Source organism: Acinonyx jubatus, chromosome C1 (genome assembly GCF_027475565.1).
Source record: "Acinonyx jubatus isolate Ajub_Pintada_27869175 chromosome C1, VMU_Ajub_asm_v1.0, whole genome shotgun sequence".
In the NCBI taxonomy this organism is placed as follows: Eukaryota; Metazoa; Chordata; class Mammalia; order Carnivora; family Felidae; genus Acinonyx; species Acinonyx jubatus.
The window spans coordinates 195,424,090-195,451,298 of record NC_069381.1 but is presented as its reverse complement, the minus strand read 5'-3'; the positions used below and the strand labels follow the sequence as shown (position 1 = coordinate 195,451,298).

General features: G+C 35.1%; 1 protein-coding gene and 1 pseudogene across 2 annotated transcripts in view; both read right to left on the bottom strand.

Annotated features, from left to right (window-relative positions):
• The window catches only part of SPAG16 (sperm associated antigen 16), a 983,948-nt gene that overhangs the window by 375,974 nt on the left and 580,765 nt on the right, over positions 1–27,209 (bottom strand). For both annotated transcript variants that reach the window (XM_027051529.2, XM_027051521.2), the window contains one exon: positions 5,141–5,267. In XM_027051529.2, the coding sequence (XP_026907330.2) occupies positions 5,141–5,267 (127 nt within the window). The remainder of the gene's footprint in view (positions 1–5,140; positions 5,268–27,209) is intronic.
• LOC128314172 (uncharacterized) lies at positions 22,783–22,876 on the bottom strand (annotated as a pseudogene).

The window sequence follows — 27,209 nt, the reverse complement described above, 5'->3', positions numbered from 1 at the left end:
TGGCTGATTGTGGGCAACACATTTCACTCTTCTAAGCCTTTGTTTTCTTCAATTCCTAGTATAGACAATACTGGTAGTTCCAGTCAGCATTACAGTGATGGCACATGGGACGTATCCAGTAAGTGTTAATCATAAAATAATCTTTTGAAATAATAAACTTTGGTACAAAAGCCCAAAACTCTATTTATATATAGCAATTACTACATTATTTAAAAATTTTTTTTTACATTTATTTATTCTTGAGAGACAGAGACAGAGCATAAGTCGGGGAGGGACAGAGAGAGGAGACACAGAATCTGAAGCAGGCTCCAGGCTCCAAGCTGTCAGCACAGAGCCCGACGCGGGGTTTGAACTCACAAACTGTGAGATCATGACCTGAGCTGAAGTCGGACGCTTAACTGACTGAGCCACGCAGGTGCCCCTCCATTATTTTAAAATAGCTTATCTTTCTGTCTACATGGCTTTATATCTTTATTACCACTGCATAGTAATTAATAGACCACATGTTCACTGATGGCAGGGACTCTGTCCCAGTCAGTAATCGAGAACCCAGTATGTTGCCTGGCACAAAGAACGTCAATAAAGATTACTAAATTGAATGTGTCTAAGGAATAAAACCTAGAGAGAGAAGGTACAAGCTTGGCCTTTATGTCCATATTCTAGCTTCCAAATAATGCCAGGCTCCTCTGAGAATTCACCAGATCCTATCGGGGGGAAACCAACAGGTGTGTGCAGGGGGCAGGCTGAACTACAGAGATGACGTTGGGCTGGGCACCAGACATGATCAAGCAGTATAACTCCTTTGGTGAGTACTTAGATTCTCCACTTTACAGGACTTCACAGTCATCAGTTACTGGATCTTTTGGTTAAAGCTAAGTCAGGACAACATCAAATGCTGGACAAGAGCCTGCCGTTAGTCCAGGGGGCGAGGCACAGCCATCAAAGGCAGTCTCAGGCATGAATTTTCTATGCCTGATTCGTCACAAGAGATAAAATGTCAGCAACTCTGCTGCCAGCCCAGCTCTGAACAACTCATAGAAGTATAACTCATCCTATCCTATGCTTTACTGTGCAGTGAGCACATTCTTTAAAAAAAAAATCAAATGGCTTGATATTTTCAGTGGACTTGTGAATGACTAATAATCTCATTGCACTTATTTTAAATGGGCTTCTGAATCACTGATGTATATTAGGTTTTTTTCATGTCACTTTTTGAGAGGGCATTATAAGTTTTGATTAAACGTCCTGTATTATATACATCATTTTCTGGCAATGTTCTAATCTTATTTTTCAATTTTAATATAATACTTTCACTGTTTCATAACTTTGAGAAAAAAATACTCTTTCTGTATGTAGTCCTATGAAACAGAGCAAGTTCATGAGTTTTCAAACTGCAAGCTATTTAATAGCCTCCATTTGGTAATTATAGAGATTTATATCCCTCTCCTCATCTCCCACAAAATTCAGAGCTGATCTGTCTAGTTGACTTAGAGACTGACTTAGAGGTCTATACATTCATTATCCTTGACAATAAGCTGTTAGATTAGGTTAATGATTTAAGACTAATATATGTTTGGAAATGGGAGAAAGAGGTTTAAAACTAATTTATAGGAATATAATCCACTGGTCATTTTCATGTTTCATCAAAAAATATTTTAGAGGATGTCTCAATAGTAATTGATCACATTGAGGTGACAAAATGGGCTGTCCTTGTTTTACTAGGAAGAGAAGGAAGCTGTTATCTCCTTTTCGGTTCAGACTTTCAGGGTAACCAGACAGTTTATCATTTATCAAAGAATTAAAATAATCTAAAAGTTAGAAAGAAGAAGTACACTGGCACAATATGGATGCAGCTAATATTACAAGTCCAAAAATGTCACCCATCTCAGTATGTTGTGTACTATCACTTAGAAGATGGTATAGCTACCATCAAAATCTTTTTTTTTAATTAAAAAAAATAATGTTTATTCATTTTTGAAAGAGAGAGAAACAGAGAGTGAGTGGGTGAGGGGCAGAGAGAGAGGGAAACACAAAATCCAAAGCAGGCTCCGGGTTCTGAGCTGTCAGCACAGAGCCCAACACAGAGCTTGAACCCACGAACTGTGAGATCTTGACCTAAGCCGAACTCTCATGCTTAACTGACTGAGCCACCCAGGCTCCCCTCTTTCAATATCTCTTAATACTCACCAACAAAAGTAAATTTATTTTTAACTCCTGCATGAACCTTTGGGATATAAAATAGCAAATAATTTCATAGTATATTAACAACATATAACATGTACTTTTAAAATGCCATATAATTTTTTTTAAATCTAGTTTTTTCAAGGTTTCTTGGGTTTTAAATAAATGAGGTGAATGAGAAACAAAATCATAGAAGTGCCTAATGTGACTTTAATAAAACAATTCTGTTTTAACTCTAGAGTTGTCATATGCTATTTGTAGAATTTTATATTAACATTTTAGTTAACAACTTGCATTGTCTAATTATTAATAACATAAGTAAATTTCCCTTTGTTTTACATGCTAATTCTATATTAAATTATAGCAATTTAAGTATATATATATTTTTTACCATCTGGCTTGAAAATGTTTTCAGAAAATAAACTCATCAAATGAATTGTATTTCTAGTCAATCATACGCTTACTATTGTTTATGAATAACATTTCATTTACACCAAAGTATTTTAGAGTCCTTTTCCTAGTATTAATTAATTTAAAGCTAGCATACATAGTAATATAAACTTTAATTTGCCATTAAACCAATTTAATAGAGAGACAGATAGATTAAAGAGATACTTTTGGGATTCAATCTTTCTCTGCATATACATTTAATCCAATGCTATGCTACCGTATACTAAAGGCCCTGTGCTGTGATGAATCTTTTTTCTGCTCTCAGAGATACTGTGGGGAGTAAGAACAATACAAAAAGAGTTCACAAATCAGGTAGGAAGGTCACCATCAGAAAACAACTCTGTGCATTTAAGGCAAATATATAGAGGCAACTTCTTTTAATAAGAAAGGTTTTATTTCTAAGCACTAGTGCTTCAGTTTTTCATGAGAAAAAATAAATAAGAGACATGCTTTCTGAGAACATTCAGTTACAGCACTTTCAGAGAGAAGGGGGAGAAAACCCTGAAATCAAGAGAAAATGAACATAAAATTTGGGTCACTGCTAAATTAATATTTTCTCTGTGGGTTTTCCTTTACCAGTTGCTTTTATATGCACTTCACATCTAAGTATTTAGGCTAAATGCATTTGAAAATCTTGCTTTTCCACTGATGCTCCATTAGCAGGAGTGAACTCTGCTATATCAGGGTCTAAGCTATTTTAAAGCAAGGAGAAGGTTGCAGGACTTTTGTACTCAATAACAATTCATTCTGATTTTATTCTTAAGTCATGTCTGACATACTTTTCCCCCAGTGCCTTTTGACTTCTGCTTCTTCAGAAGTCTAAATTTCTGCAACATGTGAAGTTGGTGTCTAAGACATTTATAGCCTTCTTCTGTAGTATGTGAACCTGAGACTTCTTGTGTATTCATCCTAAATTAGTTTGCCTCAGATGACTAAATAGGGCCTCCCATACTGAATTGGATTGCTATTCCCACCATCTGTATGTTCATCATCTTAATCCTTTATTGATGTCAATCATGTATAGTATATGGGAAGATAAAAGAGAGAAATTACAAGTTGCATTTCCTTAGTGACCCAGGAATCAGAATCTATGGATATTTCTTCGTTTTTTTTTTCTTTTTTTGTATAGTTTCCCAGAGTCCTTGTTTTCTTTGCTATCCTCATCAGATATTACTAAGAATGGATATGGAGATCCTGTTTTGCATATCTTGGAATTTCTCAAATCACTAAAATCTGTGCTCAATAAGCCTCTGTGTTATCTCTTGTCTCTCCTCCATCTTCAATCCCTTCCCTTCCCTTTGCTCTTTCCCTGAAAAAATAAACCTGTTGTTTCCTATGTGAACAAAGGGGACCCTTTGTTTTTCTTCTGACCCTAGAGCTACAGCATTTTCTCCTCTTCAACTTCACTGCTAAACTGTTTGAAAATGTAGTTTTCCCTTTCTGTCTCCATTTCTTTATATCAACTTCACTTTGAATCAACAGTAATCTGGGGCTGTCTGGTTTTAGCACTGAAAATCCCATGACCCAGGACATTCCTCAGCTGTGGACAAACTCACACAGCTGGTCACCTTAGACACCTCTTCCTCCCATAATCTCTACCTCTAATCACTCTTCAAATTCTGAGAGTTAAACTTCCTGCCTTTAAACCATTCTCTTCCTTTTTGTTTTTTTTTTTGTTGTTAGTTTCCTGGTTCAAATTCCCATCCACTCACAGCCTGTTGTACCAACTTCCTCAATGAAACAGACTCCCTTACTCAACTACCATAATATATTAGTCTTTCTAAAAGGCAAATTTGATTGTGTTACCCTGCTTCCTTGACATTCTAACAGATTGCCCCTGAAACACTATAAAACCTGAATCAGGTACTTCATGACCTTGTCCTTGTCTATCTGAATACTCTTACCTGCTGTTTCTTCTTCTGTAAGCTCTATTCATACATATTATTACACCCAGAACATACTATATAAGCCTCACATTTCTACTGCTTTGTACATGCACTACCTTTTCCCAGAGTCCACACTCTCCAGACTACCTGATATATCCTACTTATCCTCCACATCTCAGCCTAAGCACAGACTCCTCTTGGAAGCCATCAATACCCTTTCAGGCAGATGACAGTTCTTCAGGCTTTCTCTCTCGAATGTTCTTCCATTTAAAAACATACCTCATTGCATTAAGATAATCTGTTTCTCTTTGCTACAAGATCCTTAAGGAGAAGCACTACATGTTCCCCTTTCATATTTCCTGAACGAGCAGAGTTTCTGTCTCAATAAAAAATGTTGAATTAATGCTTAATGAAGTCATTGCATTATTTTTGTAACCCCTACACATACAGGAGGCAGGGTAGGTAAGAGTACCTAAGCAAGACCTTGTAAATAGGAACACACTCCCATTTTTTACCTTCCATGCCCTTTCACAATTACTTTATAAGTTGCACCCAGAACCTAAAGAGTGACCAAGAGTAATTAGACTTATCAACACCTAAAAAAGGGCTGAAGATTTGCTTACTGTTCTTGCATCCCATACAGACAAGGTCTTATCTGCAGAACCTGTGAGAAGAGTGTTGGAACCAGGAAAAAACTCAATGCTGTTCACAGAATCCACATGTCCGTACAAAGTGCATCTGCATCTTTCACTGTGTAGACAGAAATGGAGAGTTCAAGTTTTAGGAGTTAGCACCTAAATGTTTCTTATGCTGTCTACACAATGCTAATGAAGATAATTTAAGTATCTGAAGTGTAATTTTGTAAATGACAAAAATACACAAAAGCCACATTTTAAGGGAAAATTCTATAGTCACTTGACATCCTAAGCACTTTATAGAATTAGTAGCATGCAACTGACTAAATTTAAGTTACCTTCAATTTATAAAGTCACACCAACTGTCATTTATTCCTTCTCACGAAATGATTAAATAAAAATGGTCCCCATCTAATAAACGAATATGCTAAGAAAAGAAAACAATGGAAGGCAAATGTTCAGGCTTCATTCTAAACCCACTGAATTTGATTCTGATCTCTACTGTTAGAAATAACTAAGAAAGAAATAAAACTGCAGTTTTGCCTTTTGCCACTTTATCAAAGTTTTTTTTTTTAAGGAAACAGAGTATATACAGAGCAGCATTATTCCCTGTTTGTAATGCTTAATTGCTTTTAATGAACTTCAGCGATAAGCATATTTTAAAAACAGAGAAAGAGTAGAAGCAGGATAATTAACAGTGCTGAGAACACAGGAGTCAATATAAGCATATTTCTAATAAGATAACCAGTTGTTTAAGCTCTGACCAACTGGCTCCTTTCTGGCTTGAGCCATGCCATATTCGGTAGTCTGGCATAGTGGGAAAACCTCTGCAATGGGAGGCAGGAGACCGTGTTCCAGTTCCTAACTTTGACAAGAGCTAGCAGGGTGACCAGGAGCAAGTTATTCAATCTCAGTGCCATCAGCTTTCCTTCCTGTATGAATGAGATTACTTAATTTGATGTACTGAGAGGTCCAATCCAGCTCCAACATTCTGGGATTCTCTGACCAAGGTCATATATGTAAACGGGAAGGGAAGAAGTCAAACTGAGCATAGCATCTAAGAACTGTTAGGAGCAAAGTTTGTTCCTCCTCACTTGATTTTGATGTTTTTTTAAAAAATCAAAAGATATTAAGATTTATGAATATATTAACACATATGTAAGTTACTCAGTGACACTCTCTGTGATTGAATCTTTCCATATCAAAATTAAGTATTATATTAATTAATGTCAGGAACAAGAAAGTAAAATCAATAAATTCATTAATTAGGACCATTCTGTGTTAGCATCTTTATCTCAGTATTTCTGAGAGAGCTTGATAATAGTTTGATTATTAAAGCTGATGATATGGGTCAGTATATATCAGGAGTTAACAAACTATGGCATATAGACTGGCTGCCTATATTTGCAAATGTTTTATCAGAAGATGCCAATTTGTGGGGCGCCTGGGTGGCGCAGTCGGTTAAGCGTCCGACTTCAGCCAGGTCACGATCTCGCGGTCCGTGAGTTCGAGCCCCGCGTCAGGCTCTGGGCTGATGGCTCAGAGCCTGGAACCTGTTTCCGATTCTGTGTCTCCCTCTCTCACTGCCCCTCCCCCATTCATGCTCTGTCTCTCTCTGTCCCAAAAATAAAATAAACGTTGAAAAAAAAAAAAAGAAGATGCCAATTTGTTTACACTTGTCTGTTGCTGCTTTCCCACTACTATAGCAGAGTTGCATAGTTATGAGAGACCATATGGTTCATAAGCTTAAAATATATAATACCTAGTCCTTTAAGCTAATATATTTGGATATTTATAAGTATGCCTGGATTTTACTTCTGACAGTTTTTTCCTTTTTTGAGGTTAGTACTAAAATGTACAGAATAATTCCTTTTTTATTTTTAAGGACTTATTGTGTTATATAGACATTTTACATGCTATTTTCTAATGATTCCCAAAACATAAGTATAAAACATTTCTTTAAAAGTTTATACTCCAATGCCCACCATATTGAAATAATGACACTTAACTATTAAGGTAATTGTTCCAGAAGAGTAATTATTCTTTCTCCATAGCTTTATGGGGAAACAGAGAGACAGAGAGAGATTTAACAGAAAAATAAGAAGAATATATTTATTTTATTAAAGTAGTAAATTTTTAAGTTATATAGGATTTAACTATAAAACAAAATAAGCAGAATTAAAGGCAGTGCTGAAAGTCAAGTAAATATTTTATTATTGTGAAATATCATTCCCTAAGAGACATCCTAACATTAAGAAAAAATATTAAAATTACATTATTTTTAATTATTTTATAACTTATAGAAAAGTAGAATTAAAAAAGGAAATGAACAAATGTATAATTCCTCCCTCTTTTTAAACAAATGTATAATTACCTCCCAATTTTAAAATCACATTGTTAATACTACAACATCAAAAATCATAACACATATTTGATCAGTATTCACAAATTTCATAGTTGCTTACTGACCCCCACCTGTCCTCCTAATTTTTATTTAACATATATTTAAATTAATCCTCTGTACCCATATTTTTTTTACATTTTCTTCATCATTCATTACTTCAAGAGCAATTTTGACTAGCTATAATATCTTGTTTCATCAATTTTTTCTCAAATGTTTATGAAGAAATTTTCCACTGTCTTATACCACAGGCAAAGTCTGAAGCCAGCCTAATCTCTGTTCCCATTTCCACTCAACTACCTTTGTGGATGATAGGCTTTCTATGCACATTAGCCACGTAGGTCTTTCACAAACACCACTGTTCAGAAATTTTACCATGGCATGACTTGATAGCTATTTCCATCTATTATTCTCAGACTATAATTATTCTACGAAAGTTGCTTCCATTATATCTTTATGTTTTTCTCTTCCATTTATTCCATTTTTTTTTCTTTAGGAACACCAATCAGGTTTTATTTTTATTTTGTCTCATTTGTCTCTACAGCTAACATTTTGTTTATGATGCTTATATCCTTTTTTTTTTCATTTTTTCACCCCTGCTCTTTATAATTCTCAATTGTGTTTATTTGTGTGTGTGTGTGTGTGTGTGTGTGTGTGTGTGTGTAGAGGGGAGCCATCAAAAGCTTTGGTTTATGTTTTCTATTTCACTTATTTGCTGATATTTCTCAGTCTACTTTTCATATATGTCTACTGTCTTATAAAATCATAATGAAATGCTTGAACATTTTTGATATTTCATCATATAAAATAAATTAAAAATAACATTTCTGTAATCTTTGAAAATATAGTGTATTTTCTATCTGAATTATTGATAACTTTGCTTAGGTAATTCCTTCTGCATTATATAGTCCCTAGTAGAATTTTGTTTATATTAATTTATTCTTCCATTTTTATAATTCTTCATAAGTTCAGGGTTGGTTTCTTTTTATTATGACTTATTTTTGAATGGGACAGTTACTTGCTAAATTAAAAAGCAGAAAGAAAAAACTGGACGTATGTTATCTCTAATTTCTAATCAGGTTTGTTGTCTTCCACAAAGACTTACCACCAAGTGTGTTATTGTCCCGATCCCTAAGTTCATCACTCTTCCATTTTTGTATTTTAAAGTATAGATGTATCTTGTTGCAAAACCCCTTGAGTCACAAGCTCTGTATTAACTCTGAAGGCCCCTGCCTCCCTTACTACCTTCAATCTGTCTCATCTATGGCAATCTCCGTTATCTCCTTTATCTAACAATAAAAACGTCTTGTTAGAATTTGTTTCTAACCATGTAGAGTAACCAGTACTTTACTGCTCCCCACACAAGAAATAAATATAAAATTACACAAATTATGTAAAACAACTGTTCTATGGCATTAAACTAAACACAGCACAAGATGGTAATCTTTTAGAGAATGAAAAAGCTCAACATGAGCTCCACTACCCTCCTGACTTTCTGCTTGGAAGCACTTCCCTGCTATTAAATGTAACAGCAGGACCCCAGTAGAATTGAAGTCTCTGTGAGACAAAAGGCAGTGAGAACAGTTAGGGCTGCTGATATGCCTGGAATTTGCAGTGTGGGCTACCTGAGAAAAGGGAACTGCACTGGAATGGCAGTAGTTTTTACTGGGATTTTCTAGGAATTGTTTGTCAAGGTCTAGATGGCATTTCTACAGAGTAAGATTCAATAGTCCTAGCAGAGATTTCCCCCTAGGAAATCTGTAGCTGAGAGCTGAACAGTAATACCAGAGACCAGGGGCTGTTGGAAGACACTGTGCTTTAATCCCAACCAGAGTGAAGAGAACTCACAGGGCACCTCATACTTTCAGTTGGGACTCCAGAAAGACCCCACAGTAAAAGTGAGGGTCATCTTCATTAACTAAGTTCAAAACCAAAGTAGACTTGTCTTGCCAAAAAATGAAACCAAGACAGAAAGGGCAAAAAGAATCTGCTGATAATGAAACTAGTCACTAGGACAGAACTCACTACCTTTCATAGAAAGACCACCTAATATAGACTACATGTAATTGCCATTAACAACATCCAGCACATAATTTTAAAAAATTACTACACATGTTAAGATGTAGTAAATGTGATCCATAATCAAGATAAAATCTCAGTAATAGAGATTCTAAGATGAATCAAATGTTGATCATAGAAGACAAAAAAGACTTCAACCATCTATTATAAATGTTTAAGGATAAAAAGACACAGTTACAATGCATGTGTAAATAAAGAATCTCAGAAGATAAATGGAGGGGTGCCTGGGTGGCTCAGTTGGTTCAGTGATTGACTCTTAATTTCGGGTAAGGTCATGATCCCACAGTTTGTAAGATCAAGCCCCATGTTGGGCTCTGCACTGACAATGTGGGTCCTGTTTGGGATTCTCTCTCTCCCTCCCTCTCTCTGTTCTTCCCCTGTTTGTGTTCTCTCTTTCTCTCTCTCAAAATAAATAAACTTAAAAAAAAGTGGAAACTATAAAAAAGAAGCACAGGGAGGAATTAATAAGTACAATATGTGAAATAAAAATATCATTGATCTTTTGCAAATGATGATCAAAGATCATTTGCAAAATGGATATTACAGAAAAAGGATAGGTGGGCTTGAATACAGATTAACAGAAATTATCTAATTTGAATAACAGAGTAAAAATATAGTATATAGTAAAATATAGATATAGTAAATATCTATATCATAGATCAGTCATCAGTAGGGAAATATCACATAGTCTAATGGATAAATAATGGGTTTCCAGAGTGGGGTGGAGAGTAGGAGAATGAGAGGAGTAGCACATTTCTGAAGAAATAATAACTACAAAATTCCCCAATTTGATGAAAAATACCAATATACAGATCCAAGAAACTCAACAAAGTCCAAGAGAGTTAATAACAGATAGAACGTATCTAAGCATTTCATAGTCAAATTGCTAAAAGCAAAATATAAAACAAAAATCTTTAAGTGGCTATAGATAAAAGAAACACAACATGTAGGAAACAATGGTATACATGGCAGCTTACTTCTCAGCAGAAAAAAATAGAGACACAATATAATAGAACACATTTAAGGGCTGAAAATCCAATAATCAGTTAAAAATACCTTCCATAATTAGGATGAAATAAATTTTCAGATAAATGAAAGCTGAGAAAATTCAACACCAGTAAATCTTTCCTATAAGAAATGCTAAAAAGAAGTTATTCACACTGAATGAAAATGGCACCTGATGGAAACATGTATATGGAGAAAATAATGCTGGCATTGGCTACTTGGAGTCTTTTGTGGTTCCATACAAATTTTAGGATTGTTCTAGCTCTGTGAAAACTGCTAGTATTTTGATAAGGGAGTGCATTAAATGTGTAGATAGCTTTGGGCAGTACAGGCTTTTTTTTTTTTTTTTTTTTTTTTTTTTGATAGAGAGAGAGAAGAAAGTAGGGTTTGGGGAAGGGCAAAGGGAGAGGGATAGAGAATCTTAAGCAGCCTCCACACCCAGCAGGGAGCCCTACATCAAGCTCAGGAGCTATGTAAATACGTGGTTTTGGAAAGGAGATGTATGTTAAAGGTATAGCAATTTTTTGATGTATGTTAAATGTAAATACATGTAAATACATGTAACACATGTAAATTACATGTAAATACATGCTTTTGGAAAGGAGATGTATGTTAAAGGTATAGCAATTTTTTGAAAAATGTTTCTTCATTTATTTTGAGAGGGAGGGAGGGAGAGAGAGAGAAAGAGAGAGAGAGAGAGAGAGAGAGAGCGAGCATGAGCAGGAGAGAGTGGCAGAGAGAGAGGGAGAATCTTAAGCAGGCTCCATGCTCAGTGCAGAGCCTAATGTAGGGCTTGATCCCATGACCATGAGATTGTGACCTGAGCTGAAATTGGGATTTGGACACTCACCTAACTGAGCAACACAGGTGCCCTAGGGTAGCATAGACATCTTAATAATATTTGTTATTCCAATCCATGAGCATGGGATGTTTTTCCATTTCTTTATGTACTCATCAATTTCCTTCATAAGTATTCTATAGTTTTTAGAGGATAGATCTTTTACCTCTTTGGTTAGGTTGATTCCTAGGTATCTTATGGTTTTTGTACAATTCTAAATGGGAATGATTCCTTGATTTCTCTTTCTACTGCTTCATTATTGGTGTATCAAAATGCAACAGATTTCCGTAAGTTGCTTTTAAAATTCAACACCCCTAAAATAAATAATACAGTTAAGAAATGGGCAGAAGACATGAACAGACATTTTCCAAAGACATCCAGATGGCTAACAGACCCATGAAAAGATGTTAAACATCACTTATCATCAGAGAAAGACAAATCAAAACCACGGTGAGATTATCACCTCACACAGGACACAAAACATATTGGCAAGGACATGGAGAAAAGGGAACCCTCTTACATAGCTGATGGGAATACAAACTGGTACAGCCACTCTGGAAAACAGTATGGTGATTCCTCAAAAAAGTTAAAAATAGAACTACCTGATGACCCAGAAATTACACTACTAGGTATTTTTCCAAAGGACATGAAAATACTGACTCGAAGGGGCACATGCACCCTGATGTTTACAGCAGGATTTCAACAAGAGCCAAATTATGGAAAGAGCCCAAATGTCGATCAACTGATGAATGGAGAAAGAAGATGTGGTGTATATATGTGTGTGTGTATGTATGTATGTACATACATTACCCAGTACATGTACATGTACACACATTACTCAGTCATCAAAACGGATGAAATCTTGCCATTTGCAATGATGTGCACAGATCTAGAATGTATTATGTTAGGCAAAATAAGTCAGAGAAAAACAAATACCATATGATTTCACTCATATATGGAATTTAAGAAACAAAACAGAGGAACACAGGGGACAGGGAAAAAAAGAGAGAGAGAGAAAGACAGCCATAAGAGATTCTTAACTATAGAGAGCAAACTGAGGGTTGATTAATGGAGGGAAGCGGGTGGCGGATGGGCTACATTGTTGATGGGTACTAAGGAGGACACTTATTGTGATGAGTACTGGGTGTATATGTAAGTAATGAATCACTAAATTCTATACCTGAAACCAATTTTACCATATTTAACTAACTAGAATTTAAATGAATTTAAATTTAAACAAAAACTTGAAAAGAAAAAGATAAAAAAAAGAAGAACAGATAATATGTGGTTATAGAAACCAGAACAGTATTTGCTAGAGGGAGTAGGCACTGATTAAATAAAGACACAAGGAAACTTTCTGTGGTCACAGAAATCGTCTATATCTGCATTAGTTTCAAAGTTATATACATTTGTTAAAACTCATCTAATTGAACAGTTAACAACTGTTCATTGCACTGGATGGATATATTACCTCAACTAAACAACTAAAAACAAATATGGCTTGCCAAAATACTTTTTCCCTCTACCTTCACTCTCCTGATATTTATGGCATTGTAAATATTCTAGAATATATATTTCTGTGAATAACTGAATATTTATAGTGATCCCATTCTCTTATCAAGTATGTTTCTCATACAAGCATGGATCAAGTACATGCATCTTCATAGATGGACAGAGAATCTTTGATATTTAATATAGCTATACCATTGGGGCACCACACTGAGCAGAGAGCCTGCTTAAGATTCTCCTTCTCTCTGCCTCTCCCCCCCCACCCCGCTCTCTCTTAAAATAAATAAACATTTAAAAAATAGTTATACCATTAGCATATACATCTTTTCCTTTCTAAAGGTATGTATTTACATAGCTCCTGGGAGGTCTTTTATGTTTAATTAAAAGGAAGTAAACAGGAAAGAAAACATAAAAAATAAAAATCCACAAGAGATTTAATGAACACAATACAAGTGAGAGAAAACACAATCGATACAGATGAATGCATAAGAAAGAAACAGCATGAACAATATATAAAACAATGATTAATATTTCTAACCTATCAAATGTTAGTGAATAGATTTCTATCTGTGACAAAATTAAGATTATTATTTGTAAGTAGTTCATTAGCTGTAACTTTTTAGAAGACTATTTACTAAAGAGAAAAATTCTGAATATGATATTTTTAATTGAAGCATTTCAATTTACAAAGAATTATGCTTTTAACTTAAAAGTATTTTTTAACAGATATAATTTTCCATTAAACTAAAAAGTCTATTCCAAAATTTGGTAGTATATTTAAAAGCAAATGCAACAGTATTACAAATATGATTATATCTGGTTCATCCTAACAAAGATATAACAGATATACGTACACAGAAAATGCATTGTTCTAATAGGTGTCCTTGCATATACACACTATTGGTAAAATACTGTGCATGTCTAGAATTTATATTCAGCCTTTGTGGTTCATTAAAACCCAATTCATTTATTTAGGAGTATATTCATATATGGTGTTGGGATAGAGGGAGCAATTTCTCAATGATGTAGCTCACATAGTTTCCCAAATGAAAAGGAAAAGCTGGGCCTTCACATAGCTTAACAGAAGAAAGAACTGCTGAAGGGGGAAAGAAATCTGCTCATGAGCCACTGGTTTAAGGTGTGGGGCATTCCAGGCAGACAGGCTGCAAGAGCAGGCTTGTGAGAGATTAATTAGCTGTCAGAGCAGGGAGTTCCATTCAAAATTTCTTTGCAAGGTGAAAATGGACTAAAGTGATGGAGCATGACAGCACCACAAGGGATGGAAATGATTTGTACACTTCCATCAAAAACATAAACACTGAAGCCTGATGCAATTTTCTCTCTGTTGCCCTGTCGGCTGTTTTCCTAACATTTTTGTAGGAAGAAGTTAGTTCATAAGCAATGGCTGTTTATTAACTCACTTCCTGCTTTTCCTTTATTTCCTCTTTTCCCTTGATTTAATTTATTATTCTGGTAAGTGAATGATGAATATTTTTCTGAACTTTCTACTCATTATAAAACAAAGTTATCTATTCTTCTAGAGCAGATACATTTTCATTTAAAACGTATTTCCCATACATATGCTAACATACAAGATGACAACATTTTAACATAGTTTCTCTTCATGAGGCATTAAATTTTAGGAGTTTTATTTTCTTTGGTGTGTTTGTTTTAACACTATTAATATTGAATATGCAATTGCACCTTTAAAACTTCAAGCCTGTATGAATTTACAGATCAACAAAATATTAAGAGAGGCATGGAACATTTACAAAAAAGCAGCACAATATATATCTCTGAAGATAAAAGCTAAGAAAAATCTATTCTTGTTTTGAAAAAGAGGATTAGCATTCATTACCTTATTAATACTTAGTAATACCTGGATTTTAAATAGTGTTTATATAATTGAGTCAACCTGCGATAATAAAATTTATTACTAGGCTTAGCCAATAATTCTTTGTGAAATACCTAAATCTAAGAATCCAACATGAACATTAGTGAAACCTATTTAAATCCTCATACTGTAATTCATAACATCCAGTTCACTGAGGGATTCCTCCCCACCCTGGTTTATTTTTAAAAGTTTATATATAAGCTATTTTAAGACCCACCAGAATTAGCATCTCAGCAAGGCAAAATCCTCAAATGACATCCAAAATTTGGCTACAAAAGTTAACAACACTTTAATAATGAGAGCCTTTTGTTTTATATTACTGTAAATTATATAAAATCCATCATGCAATAGTTTCCTTGTGACCATGGAATTCAGTTGAACATTTAGTAGAGAGAGTGATTTTTAAACAAAATCTATCAGGGAGCCTTCCATAAGCCCTATCTTAAAGTTCACTATAACCTATCATGACATAATAAACTATCATGTAGTTTGAGTATCTCACCCAGGAAGGCTCATGAATGGGCCACAGCTTCGAAACTATAAAATTTCTTGGCCAAAACCCTTGGCAATAAACATACAATCTGAGCCTTACCCCCAAATGGTAATAAAATTCCACTCCACATGTGTAAACATAGGGCAGATTCTTGGTAAGCTCAAAATATTTGGAATATAGCCAGGATTTAGGGAATAGAAGCAAAAAGTGAATAAATTAAATAACTATAGTAGAGCTGGGGATTCACTCAGAGTACTCTCAAGTCCTCACTCAGATTTTCTGATCAGTCAACTGACCTGTTTTTTGTTTGTTTGTTTGTTTGTTTTTAAATTTTGCTTTAAATTTTTTTTAATGTTTATTTATTTTTGAGACAGAGAGAGACAGAGCATGAACGGGGGAGGGTCAGAGAGAGAGGGAGACACAGAATCTGAAACAGGCTCCAAGCTCTGAGCAGTCAGCACAGAGCCCGACGCGGGGCTCGAACTCACAGACCCCGAGATCACGGACCCCGAGATCATGACCTGAGTCGAAGTCGGACGTTTAACCTACTGAGCCACCCAGGCCGCCCCTCAACTGACCTGTTTTTGCAAAGAGCAGGGTTTTGCAAAGGGAGAGGGTTAAGAGGCTGGAGTGCACAACTGGTAACAGTAAGAAAAAGTAGACGCTTGGCAGTTTATACCAGTAAACTGGATAAAGGAAAAACTAAAATAAAAAGACCAAATATTGAAATGACATCTTGGGGCAAATTAATAAAGGCCAAAGCAAATAATTCTGTATATTCCAACAGCCCCTACATTTAAAATTGTAGTTTAAACACACCTGTTGAGTGCTAACTATCCTAAGCATTTTGCATGTGTAAACAGCACTGTGAAGTACCGCTGGCCCTATCTATTCACAGATTCTGGATTTGTGAACTGTCTACTCACTAACATGTATTTATAACACCCAAATCAATGCTTTCGTAGACGTTCATAGATATAGACATGCACAGAGTGGCAAAAAATTTCAAGTCACAGGATGTGACATTGCACGCTGAGGTCAAGCTAAGTAGAACTCTGCCTTCTTGTTCCAGCTCTCCTACTGTAAGCATTGTCCTTTTGCGGTCTACTTAGTTCCATGGTTTTATTTTTTTTCACAGTTTTGTGCTTTTTTGTGGTGATTTTTGTGGCTTTGCTGTTTAAAGTGCCTCCCCAGTGCAGTGTTGTCTGGTGTCTGTAAGTGCGTGAAAGCTGTAATATCGCTTATGCAGAAAATGGTTAGACAAACTCTCTTCATATGTCAGCAAATAGTGCTTTTTGACTAGAATTTCAGTGTGAATAAATCAACAAACACATATTAAATAATGCATCTTTAAACAGAAACACACACAAAACTAGGTTAAATATTGATTAATTGACAAATCAACTTGCAGGAAACTAACCCTGTATTTCCCTTCGGCACAATGTTTCCATATTCACTAATCCAGTGTTTCTGGTGATTTTATAAAATATAACAATCTTGAATAAGAAGAACCAACTACACTTATAATTTATCCAATTTGAAGATAAGGAAACCAAAGTATACAAAGTCTAAATAACTTGCTCAATATCACACATGTACTTAGTGATGGAGGTAGGATTATTCTTCCCAAACAGTTGGCTTAATACCATGTACTTTTAACCACTACCTACACAATCTTCCACACTGCCTATTATAATGTCAAGTGAGGGCTTTGGGTTATCAGCCAGTGATGAAATTTTGCTTTGCAGGTAGAAAAATGCAACATTCATTTTAGGAGGATTTTCATTAAGAAATAGTTACTATTTAAAGTGTTTCATTGCTATTTAAAGTGTTTCAATAAAGGTGAAATGTTTATTGCCTATAAAATTAATTTGTATTAACCCATACTCCACGGTACCAAATAAATCAACTTTTATAAATTAGAAACATTAGAAACACATAAAACAAAAGTTATGTGGTCTGATACAGTGGCCCATTGCAGTTGACTTATGTTGCTTTATAAGATAGTGGTTTATATATTTTCCTAATTCCACATTCAGTGACTTCACTTGGGTCATTTGAAATTGGTCATGGTGGTAGTATTTATACCATGGAAATTGGCAAATGCTACACACCAGAGCCTACGTTTTTCTGAATGTAGGTTTATAAACACACACTACTTGGGTGCCTGGGTGGCTCAGTTGGTTAAGTGTCTGACTTTAGCTCAGGTCATGATCTTGCGGTTCATGAGTTCAAGTCCAGCATCGGGCTCTGTGCTGACAGCTCAGAGCCTGGATCCCACTTCAGATTCTGTGTCTCCCTCTCTCTCTGTTCCTCCCCCACTTGCACTTTGTCTGTCTCTCAAAAATGAATAATAAATAAATACACACACACACACACACACACACACACACACACACACTGCCTGATGTGATGATCCTTGGTTTAGCCAGAGTTTTCCTTTCAAATGCATATGAATTAAAGATTTCTTTAAAAAAATATTTTAATCTTTATTTATTTTTGAGAGACAGAGTGTGAGCAGGGGAGGAGAAGAGAGAGAGGGAGACACAGAATCTGAAGCAGGCTCCAGGCCCTGAGCTGTCAGCACAGAGCCCAACGCAGGGACTGAGACACCCAGGTGTCCCTAAAGACTTCTTTAAAATCCCAGTTATCATCTGATTGCCTGTACTGAGTTTCCTTGGCATTTCTTATTTTATTTATTTTGTTTTGTCTTTTGTTTATGTTTTAATCCAGCACATGATACTCATAAGAGTAAGAATGAACATGAGAATGAATATAACTGCCAAAGTTCTTTTTATTTATTTATTTACTTAATTTTTAAATTTAATTTTATTTATTTGAGAAAGAGAGATTGAAAGTGTATGTGCAAATGTGAGCAGGGTGAGGGGCAGGGAGAGAGAAGAGAGAGAATCCCAAGCAGCCTTGACACTGTCATTGCAGAACCCGATGTGGGGCTCATTCCCACGAATTGTGAGATCATAACTTGAGCCGAAGTCAAGAGTCTAATGTTCAACCGACTGAGCCACCCAGGTGCCCCAGTGCCGCTGTTCTTAAGGATGCAGTAATAAACTACTTCTTTAGTAAATACCTGAACTCTTCCTTTACTTTCAGGGCACAGGTTTGTTCCCTGCCATCCATACCTTCTAGGTCATTTGGTACCTCCTACCCAATCTAAACTGATTCAAATATTGCCCGTGAATAGTATTACAAAGGACAGAAAGAATTAGAAATAAAATGTCCCATTACTGAGTTGACTCTCATGGTCTGGGATTCTCAAAGTTAACAGACTAAGTAAAATAATTACTTCTGCTTTAGAACCTATGTCTTATGAGGTGGAATGAGGGAAGCCAATCCCTCGTGTGCCTGAGACTCAGACCTGAATAAGAAAGAGTGAAAGCTTATACACTTCAATCATATGGTGCTGCTTTTATATTTTGTGTAGTTAGGTCAGTTTTTTAAAGAACTTTTCCTTCTACAAATTCTATGACTTAAAAGTATTAAATGTCTTTTTTATATTCAAAAATGGTCAGGAGAGTTGTTTTGAAGCGTATCTTTAAGAATAATTTAAACAAAAAGGGAAATAAATTAGCTTCAAAGATGATTGCAAGTGACTCACTGTTAACTATAAGCTGATCAACAGATGTAACATTAAATACTTGAAATCCAAAAACCACTTCTGAAATCATCTATTTAACTTCTCACTACTTATATATATATAAAGTATAGTTGATGTACCATGTTATATTTGTTTCAAGTGTACAACATAGAGATTTGAAAATTCTGTACATTACTCAGTGCTCAGCACAATAAATGTTGTCATCATGTCACTAGACATTATTATAATATTATTGATTATATTTCCTGTGCTTCACTTTTCATCTCTACAACTTATTTATTTTATAACTGAAAGTCTGTACCTCGTAATCTCCTTTACCTATTTTGTCCATCCCTTATACCTTCCTCACTACCAACCATGTTTGTTCTCTGTATTTATGAGTCCATTTCTATTTTTTGTTTGTTCATTTATTTTTAACTTTAGATTCCACATATAAGCAAAATCATATGGTATTTGTCATTCTCTGTTTGAATTATTTCACTTAGCATAGTATCTTCTAGGTCCATCCATGCTGTGCCATGTTGTTGCAAATCAAAAATCTCATTTTTTAAGCTTTTTTAAAAAATGTTTATTTATTTTTGAGAGAGAGACAGAGTGAGAGCAGGTGAGGGGCAGAGAGAGAGGGAGACACAGAATCCGAAGCAGGTCTAAGCTTGGAGCTGTCAGCACAGAGCCCAATGTGGGGCTTGAACTCATGAACTGTGAGATCATGACCTGAGCCGAAGTTGATGCTTAACCCACTGAGCCACCCAGGCACCCTGATCACATTAATTTTTTTATGGTTGAGTAATTTTCCAGTGTGTGTGTGTGTGTGTGTGTGTGTGTGTGTGTGTGTGTGTAGCATAGGCAGTAATCTCTAGGACATCAGCTTTAGCAACATATTTGTAGATAAAACAAAAGCAAAAATATACTACTATTGGGACTACACCAAAATAAAAAGCTTTTGCACAGAGATGGAACTATCAATAAAAGAAAAAGGCAACCTAATAAATGGGAAAAGATCATTTGCAAATGATATATCTGATAAGGAGTTAATATCCAAAATATATAAAGAACTTAACACAACTCAACACCAAAAAAAACCAAATAATTTGATTAAAAAATGGGCAAAGGACCTAAATAGACTTTTGCAAAGATGACATACAGATAGCCAACAGGCACATGAAAAAAATGCTCATCAGCACTAATCATCAGGGAATGCAAATCAAAACCACAATGAGATATCACCTTGCACTTATCAGAATGGCTGGTACCAAAAAGATAGTAAGTAAGTAACAAGTGTTGGAGAGAAACATGGAGAAAAGAGAAGCCTAGTGTATTGTTGGTGGGAATGTAAATTGGCAAAACCACCATAGGAAACAGTATAGAGGTTCCTCAAAATATTAAAAATAGAAGTACTATATGATCCAGTAATCCCACTACTGGGTATTTCCCCTCCAAAAAACCACTAATTCACAAAGATATATGCACCCCTATGTTTATTACAGCATTATTTGCAATCATGGAGATGTGGAAGAAACCTGTGTCCATGGATAGATTAATGGATACAAAATATTTTAATATAATATAATCACAAGTAACCACACTGATACATTTGAATCTTATACCTGTTTTCCAGGACAACAGGTCTTGGAAGAGATTTGTGTCAGAAACCAGATATCAGTAATGAGAATAGTTAGTGGCAAAAGGCAAGACTTCTAGACACAGAAGCTTTACTCTAGGAGAGTAGGAATCCCAGCAAGAAAAAACAGAAAGTAGACAAAGAAGGGCTGAAATGAGAGGAAAAGAAACCTTAGATTATCCAAGGATTGGATGTTTGAGAAAAGAGATTCAATCCAGCTGTTTCCTTACGCTCAGAGCTTTCATTCAAAGCTTGGTGTCTGGTGACCATAAATGGGTGAAAGATGAACGGACACAGAACACCCATCTGTCACATCATCCTATTTCCTTCATAGCACCAATCACTAGGTAAAATTAGGTTGATTGCTTATTCATGTTCTTGAAATCTCTCCCTCCCATCAGTCCTGCCTAAAGTTACATACCCCATGAAGACTCTGGCCTTATCTGGCATGTTTATTGTCTGATAGCAATAACCAGAGGAGGTACTCAATAAATATTTCTAATTAATAATGAAACTGAAGATGTGCACGAACTGTGAAGAGATACCACTACTTCCCAATACTTAATCTTAGTCCAATATCCTTCCCTTTCACCCAAAAATACTGATTATGTTGTTTAAAAATGAACTTACTACACTTATGAGGATTTCAATTACCTTAGGAAAAAAAAAGAATTGTATATCAACACAAATGATATAAGAATTATTTCTACCTGAAAACCTATAGAAACTGACGGTATTTTAGTTTTTATTTTTCTCATTAAAAGTAGAATTTAATTAGGCTTAAACTTCTGATCTTAATTCACAAGCTTACCCTTAGGAACAAAAGTTTCTTCAAAGTATTAAATTATGAATTCTTTGTCACCATCCTTGATGGTATCAATCTAAGGACCCCATTTTTCCACTGTGAAAGTAAAATGTCAGTAAAAATGATCACTTTTAAAATTTTGAATGAGGATGGAACCATAGGTAAAGACAGTATGGTGACATATTGTAAGCCAATCAGGGGACATTAGCTGTGCCACATGTTCAATGCCCCTTGAAACTTTATCCTATTGCTGCTACCAGCTTCTTTTCAGAGTGGCTTGATGTGAAATGGTGAAATGAGAAGTTTATTTTTGGAAATTCAGCTCCCCATTAGTCTCTCTTCCTGCTATGTATGCCTAACCCTTCTGAGTTGGAAAAAAAAAACACACCAAAAAAAACCCCACAACCTCTTACGGTGATACTTCACACAGAGTCATTTTCATTTTCTAAAAGTGAATGGTATGGAACCATCTGTACACTCTCATTCCAGTCCCTGGTGTATCTTACGATTTTCTCCTCTTCTTATTCTTTAATAAATTCTATAACAAGTGAAAGTAAGAGTGAAAGATGGGGATTATTGGCAGAAGTTATGTGAAACTCTAGAAGGAATACAATTAAACCCAGATTGAACTTCCTAAGTCAGGATACATTTCTTTATTAATATCTTCTCTAGAAATGAAAATACTGGAAATGGTAAACACAATTTAAATAGAGATCATTTTTCTCAACCAGTCCAATTTTTCTGTTTACCTAATGGCCTAAGGATGTTATCCTTTTCCAGACCCCAGAGCTTTCTACCCACCAAACAAGAATCTAAAATACATAAAAGCAAAAAAAAAAAAAAAAAAGGGGGGGGGGCAAATAACTTGGGAATAGCTGGAAGGAGAGTCTCCTCATTACTTGACTTTCATTTTAAGCGCCTCTGATTCAATGGCTAAAATATAGCTGTCTTTGTTCAATATCTCTTTATACTGAGTACAGTGACTATACATTCCAGATTTTCCTGACACTGTTGAATTTGTATAGTTTTATGATTTTTAATAAATAAAACATATAGTATAATGTCTTAAATGTAATTTACTTTCAATGTATGTAAAATAGTTACATGAATTATTTACAAATCAGACTAAATTTTTTGTCAGGATATAGCAACTAGGTATTTGTTTAAAATTATATTTTGGAATGAATTTTTCTTTATCACCAGTGTGCCTGGTGATATCAAAGCATGAGGCTATTCCTCTATGACATATAATTTATTGAAATATCAATTAACATTTATATTCCTGGTATTTTCCCCCTTATACCTCAGTTTAATCAGGGAGAGAACTTTTGCAATTCCTTGCCTCTACAATGTTGGCTGGACAGAAAGCAGAAACTACCTGGAGTCAAAGGTATTTGTTATCCATTGTAAACTGATAAGAAGAGAAACTACATTTGATCTTAGCCAAAAGGCCGAAAAGCGATGTTTTTGTTATCCATTGTAAAATTTTAACTCAAGCTAGTATCTTTGAAGGGAAGAAGTTGCTGGAAAGCTTCTAAGGAAAATGAGAAAGAGTGAGAGGGGTAGAGATGCTTATCAGGCTCTGTGAGAAGGAGAGAATTTCATACCACTCCATTGCAGTGCTTGGAGAAGGTGGCCACATCCCAGATATGGTCTCATGGCTGATGTGGAAGATTGGGTCATAGGCCCAAGGCTCACTCTTTGTCCAAAAATGTCCTATGAATGACACCAAAGTAACATATATCACCACAGAGCTGGGATATTGAGCATCCCAGCAGTAGGCTGATAACCAGTGACTAGAAAAGGCTCCTGATTACTATGGCTGAATAAGGTCCTGGAACCTCACTGCAATTCAAGGGATGGGATGCACTAAGAATGACTAAGGTAGAATTTCTAGCTACACTTAGGAGAAAGAGTCAACTCCAAATTATCTTGACTTCTAGAAAACAAGGAAATGACATATCTTTTCTACACCTGATTTGTAGGAGGTCCATGTGTAGTATTTATAAATATATTTGTTACATGATTAAAAGTAATTTCATACAGGGGTGCATGGGTGGCTCAGTCCATTTAGTGACTAATTCTTGATTTCGGCTCAGGTCATGACCTCATGTTTCGTGAGTTAGAACCCTGAATTGGGCTCTGCACTGACAGTACGGAGCCTGTTTGGATTCTCTTTCTCCCTCTCTCTTTGCCCCTCCTGCTCTCCCGTTCTCTCTCTCTCTCTCTTAAAATAAATAAATGAACTTAAAAAAATAATAAAGTAATTTCATACATGTTATTCATGGCAGAAAGAGAAGGAGAAAAGGTGGAGGAGTGAAATGAATCTTTTGTATGCTATAACATGAGTATTTCCATGGCCATCTCAAACTCTGGATCTGTTTTCTCTGACACCTTCATGCTTCCTTAAGGCTTCTCTGGGATGGCACTCCATGGAAATCCACCTGACAATAGTCTATGCTTCTAAGGGATTTGCCTTTGTTTCTGACACACTTGTAAAGCCCATATTTACACTTAGTGGCTTTTCTACCACTTATTCTTAGGGCAGGCATTGGTGAGCAACCAGTTAATTTAATAAATTAATCCACGCTAATGAAATGAGAAGCATGCCTGAGAAGGCTACTTTTACATAAGCACTCTTCCTCCCATCTTTCTTAAGCCCATTCTACCAGAGCACACTTTTAACAGTTATCTTCTAAATATCATAAAAATACTGTATAAAAACCACAATAAAGCCTTTTCTTTGTTCTACCTCCAAAAGAAGTTATTCTAATTGTAGGAATTTTAGTCCACATAAGAAAAAAACATATAAAATAACAAACTGCTGGAAAAATAAGTATTCAAGGTCACACAGGACCTTGTAATAACCTTTAAGTTGTATGATTAAGTGATTGTGTTTAAATCCGTTCTTCATTATGGAAATAATTTAGCTCCTCTGATATCTTTAAACAAAATATATCCATTTTAATTTCTTTTATATTGTAGCTAATATGGAGAGCAAAATTCAGAATAGAAAGAACTTAATAAAAGCAGCCAGGAATGTGTAAGCAAATCAATCTGGTCTGTCTCAGATTAGGTGAACGGAAGCAGATGTTTTAATAGTAGGAATAGTAAATATTTTCTATTTGCACCTTAGTTTTCTAAACAATTTAAGGCAACTTCTTGTCTCTGTCTGAAATATCTAAATAATAGCTGAATTAAAAGAGACATAACTTGTAAAAGAACCTCGTGTTTGATATGTAACTAACTAGTTAATGACATGTCGATCGTCCATTTGGTCAGAAAGAATTAAATTTCATGGGAATGAGTTGATGTAGCAGATTTAAAAAAATATTTTAAGAATCTGTCTTCTTACCCTTACTTCATTTATTCTACAGCTTCTACCTTGAAGTTCTCTCTTTTCTTCATCATTCACTTACTAGCCCATTAAAATATGTTACCCAATGTGTGTTCTTCACCGTTATTACAATGAATTATGTATTATATTATATATTAGGGCTCACTGCATTTTACTGCCACCTGGATGGCTACTCACACCTCCTCCCATAATACCTCACAAACACTGAATTATATTAATGCTCTTAAAGAAAACTATTGTCTGTAAAAAATACATTAAAATGAGCTTGAAAAAAGGATACGTTTTTCTTTATAATTATAACATTACACTAACTTTTGTTAATTTCCATCTGCTGAGATTGCATTAAAAATAATATGTTAGGATCTAGATGTTGTTGGAAAAGTTCTGTAGGACTCTACAGATTATTATAAAGATATATCATCACCTTGGTTATATGACAGAATGTCACCAACCTAAAAAAATGAGGATTATAAACAGAATGACATGTGTATATCCCATCTGCCTTGCGCTTTTTACCTCTCATATGTGATATGTTCAAATCAGGGACAGGACTTTTTAGTGAGGACCCATATACAAATACAGTAAAGTGGCCAGCTTAAGATATTAAAAATGCCAGTTTGTTTTAGGAGGTTATAAATATGTCCTATCATGTCTTTACATTTTATGGCCTCTATTTTATTCCTTGGTAGGTTCACATATGACATATCCAATTATTCATGTCAAAAATTTAAAACTACCAGCATTTCAATAAAGAAGCACCGCTATTATTTTTTTTTCCTATACTCTACCTTTAGATTCTTAAACAGAATCTGGACTTTACGTGAGGAATCATGGCTTTCCTATTAAACATATCTTTCTTAAAAAATGATATAGAAATTTATGGAGTCAGTGTTTTTTTCATTTAAAGTTGGATGTCCTCTGCTTTTTGGCTTGGTCCTGGACCTGGACTCAATATGGGTTCCATATTCAGAATAGAAATTGGGACAGAATGCAGTATAGGCTCTAGGGAAATGCCATTAAAATTATGCTTTAGGGGGTTTAGTTTTGAATGTCTATTTTTCTTAAGAACAACCGCAATCAACAAATTATTTATACTTATGCAAATGACACATTCACAATAATCTTATTAAAATTACTTATGGCTACTCCACTAAATTATATAAATAAGGCAATATCTTCTGCACCATGTGATTGGGCCATTGACCTTGGTGCTTCCTCTTCATAAGAGTGAGTCAGAAAAGGCTGATTCACGTCAGGCAGTCACTTCCTCACAAATTGCAAAAAATAAATACGCCTTCTATCTATTCTGTCCTTTGGGTGTTAGCAGCAGCTGTTACCTGCAGGGTGTCGTCCTCTGTAAGCTGTCTCTTAGTTTCATGCTGAGCACACTCTTCTGTTTAAATGAGGCAGTGAAGCAGCTCAAACTCTGCTTGCTTCAAGCCAACATGATCTGCTTGTGCTTGTGCCTGTCACTTCTTAGCTCATTATGTTGCTGTTAGTTTTGCTTGAAGTATTTTGTTCATCCTTTGGGTATGGCTACCCTCCTTCAGATAGCCACATAATTGTTTTCTCATTCAGGTGCTATCCAGTTTCATTACATGACTGGTCAGCACTGCTGAAAGTTGATAAGGATGACTTATATGCCTATTAGACATCTGTATTCTAAGGCCAACTTTAATGCAACTTTGTTTTATCATTTATACGCAGCATCATTTATACACTACATAAATATCAGTTGATGCATATAAGTGTGTCAATTATTCCCAACAAATCTTGATTTCAGGATTATACAATTAACACTTTGATGTTCAGCTGAATAACTATGAAATTTGTGAACCTACTAGTTGGTATTAGTCTGCTTAATTACATCATATCATAATTGTTGATTGTATGAGATCTAGTGATTCCTTCAAAAAACAAACATAGGTAAAGCTCTGTCTACTATATTGAAATAAAATTAAAGACAATAATAATTAAAAAAATAATATATTGGCCTAACAGCGAAGGAAAAAAGAAATAGAAAGTAATTTGTAATAAAATAATGTGTTTTAAAAATAATACACAGGCCCAACTACATTAGGAGACATAATGATGGAGCCAGATGCTCACACCTATGTATAGAACTACCATGGTAGTCACTGATATAAAAGCAAATTGGTAAGTTGCACCATCTAGGAGACTCAAGTTCTAGTGGTCTTACTCCCACTAAAGAAATTCTGTGCAATGGTAAACAACTCTTGGTAAAGTTATGATACAAATTTGGCTAAATATTCCCTTGGCTTACAAAGTAGTTGCATTCCTAAAAAACAGTATGTACTAAAAACTTTGTAATTGATGTTTTGTGTTTATTTTCAATGTGGAGTTGGATTTATAGCTAAAAATAAAATGTAAAAAGGATATTAACAGTTTTTTTTTTTCCTTTCAGCTTCATCAATATA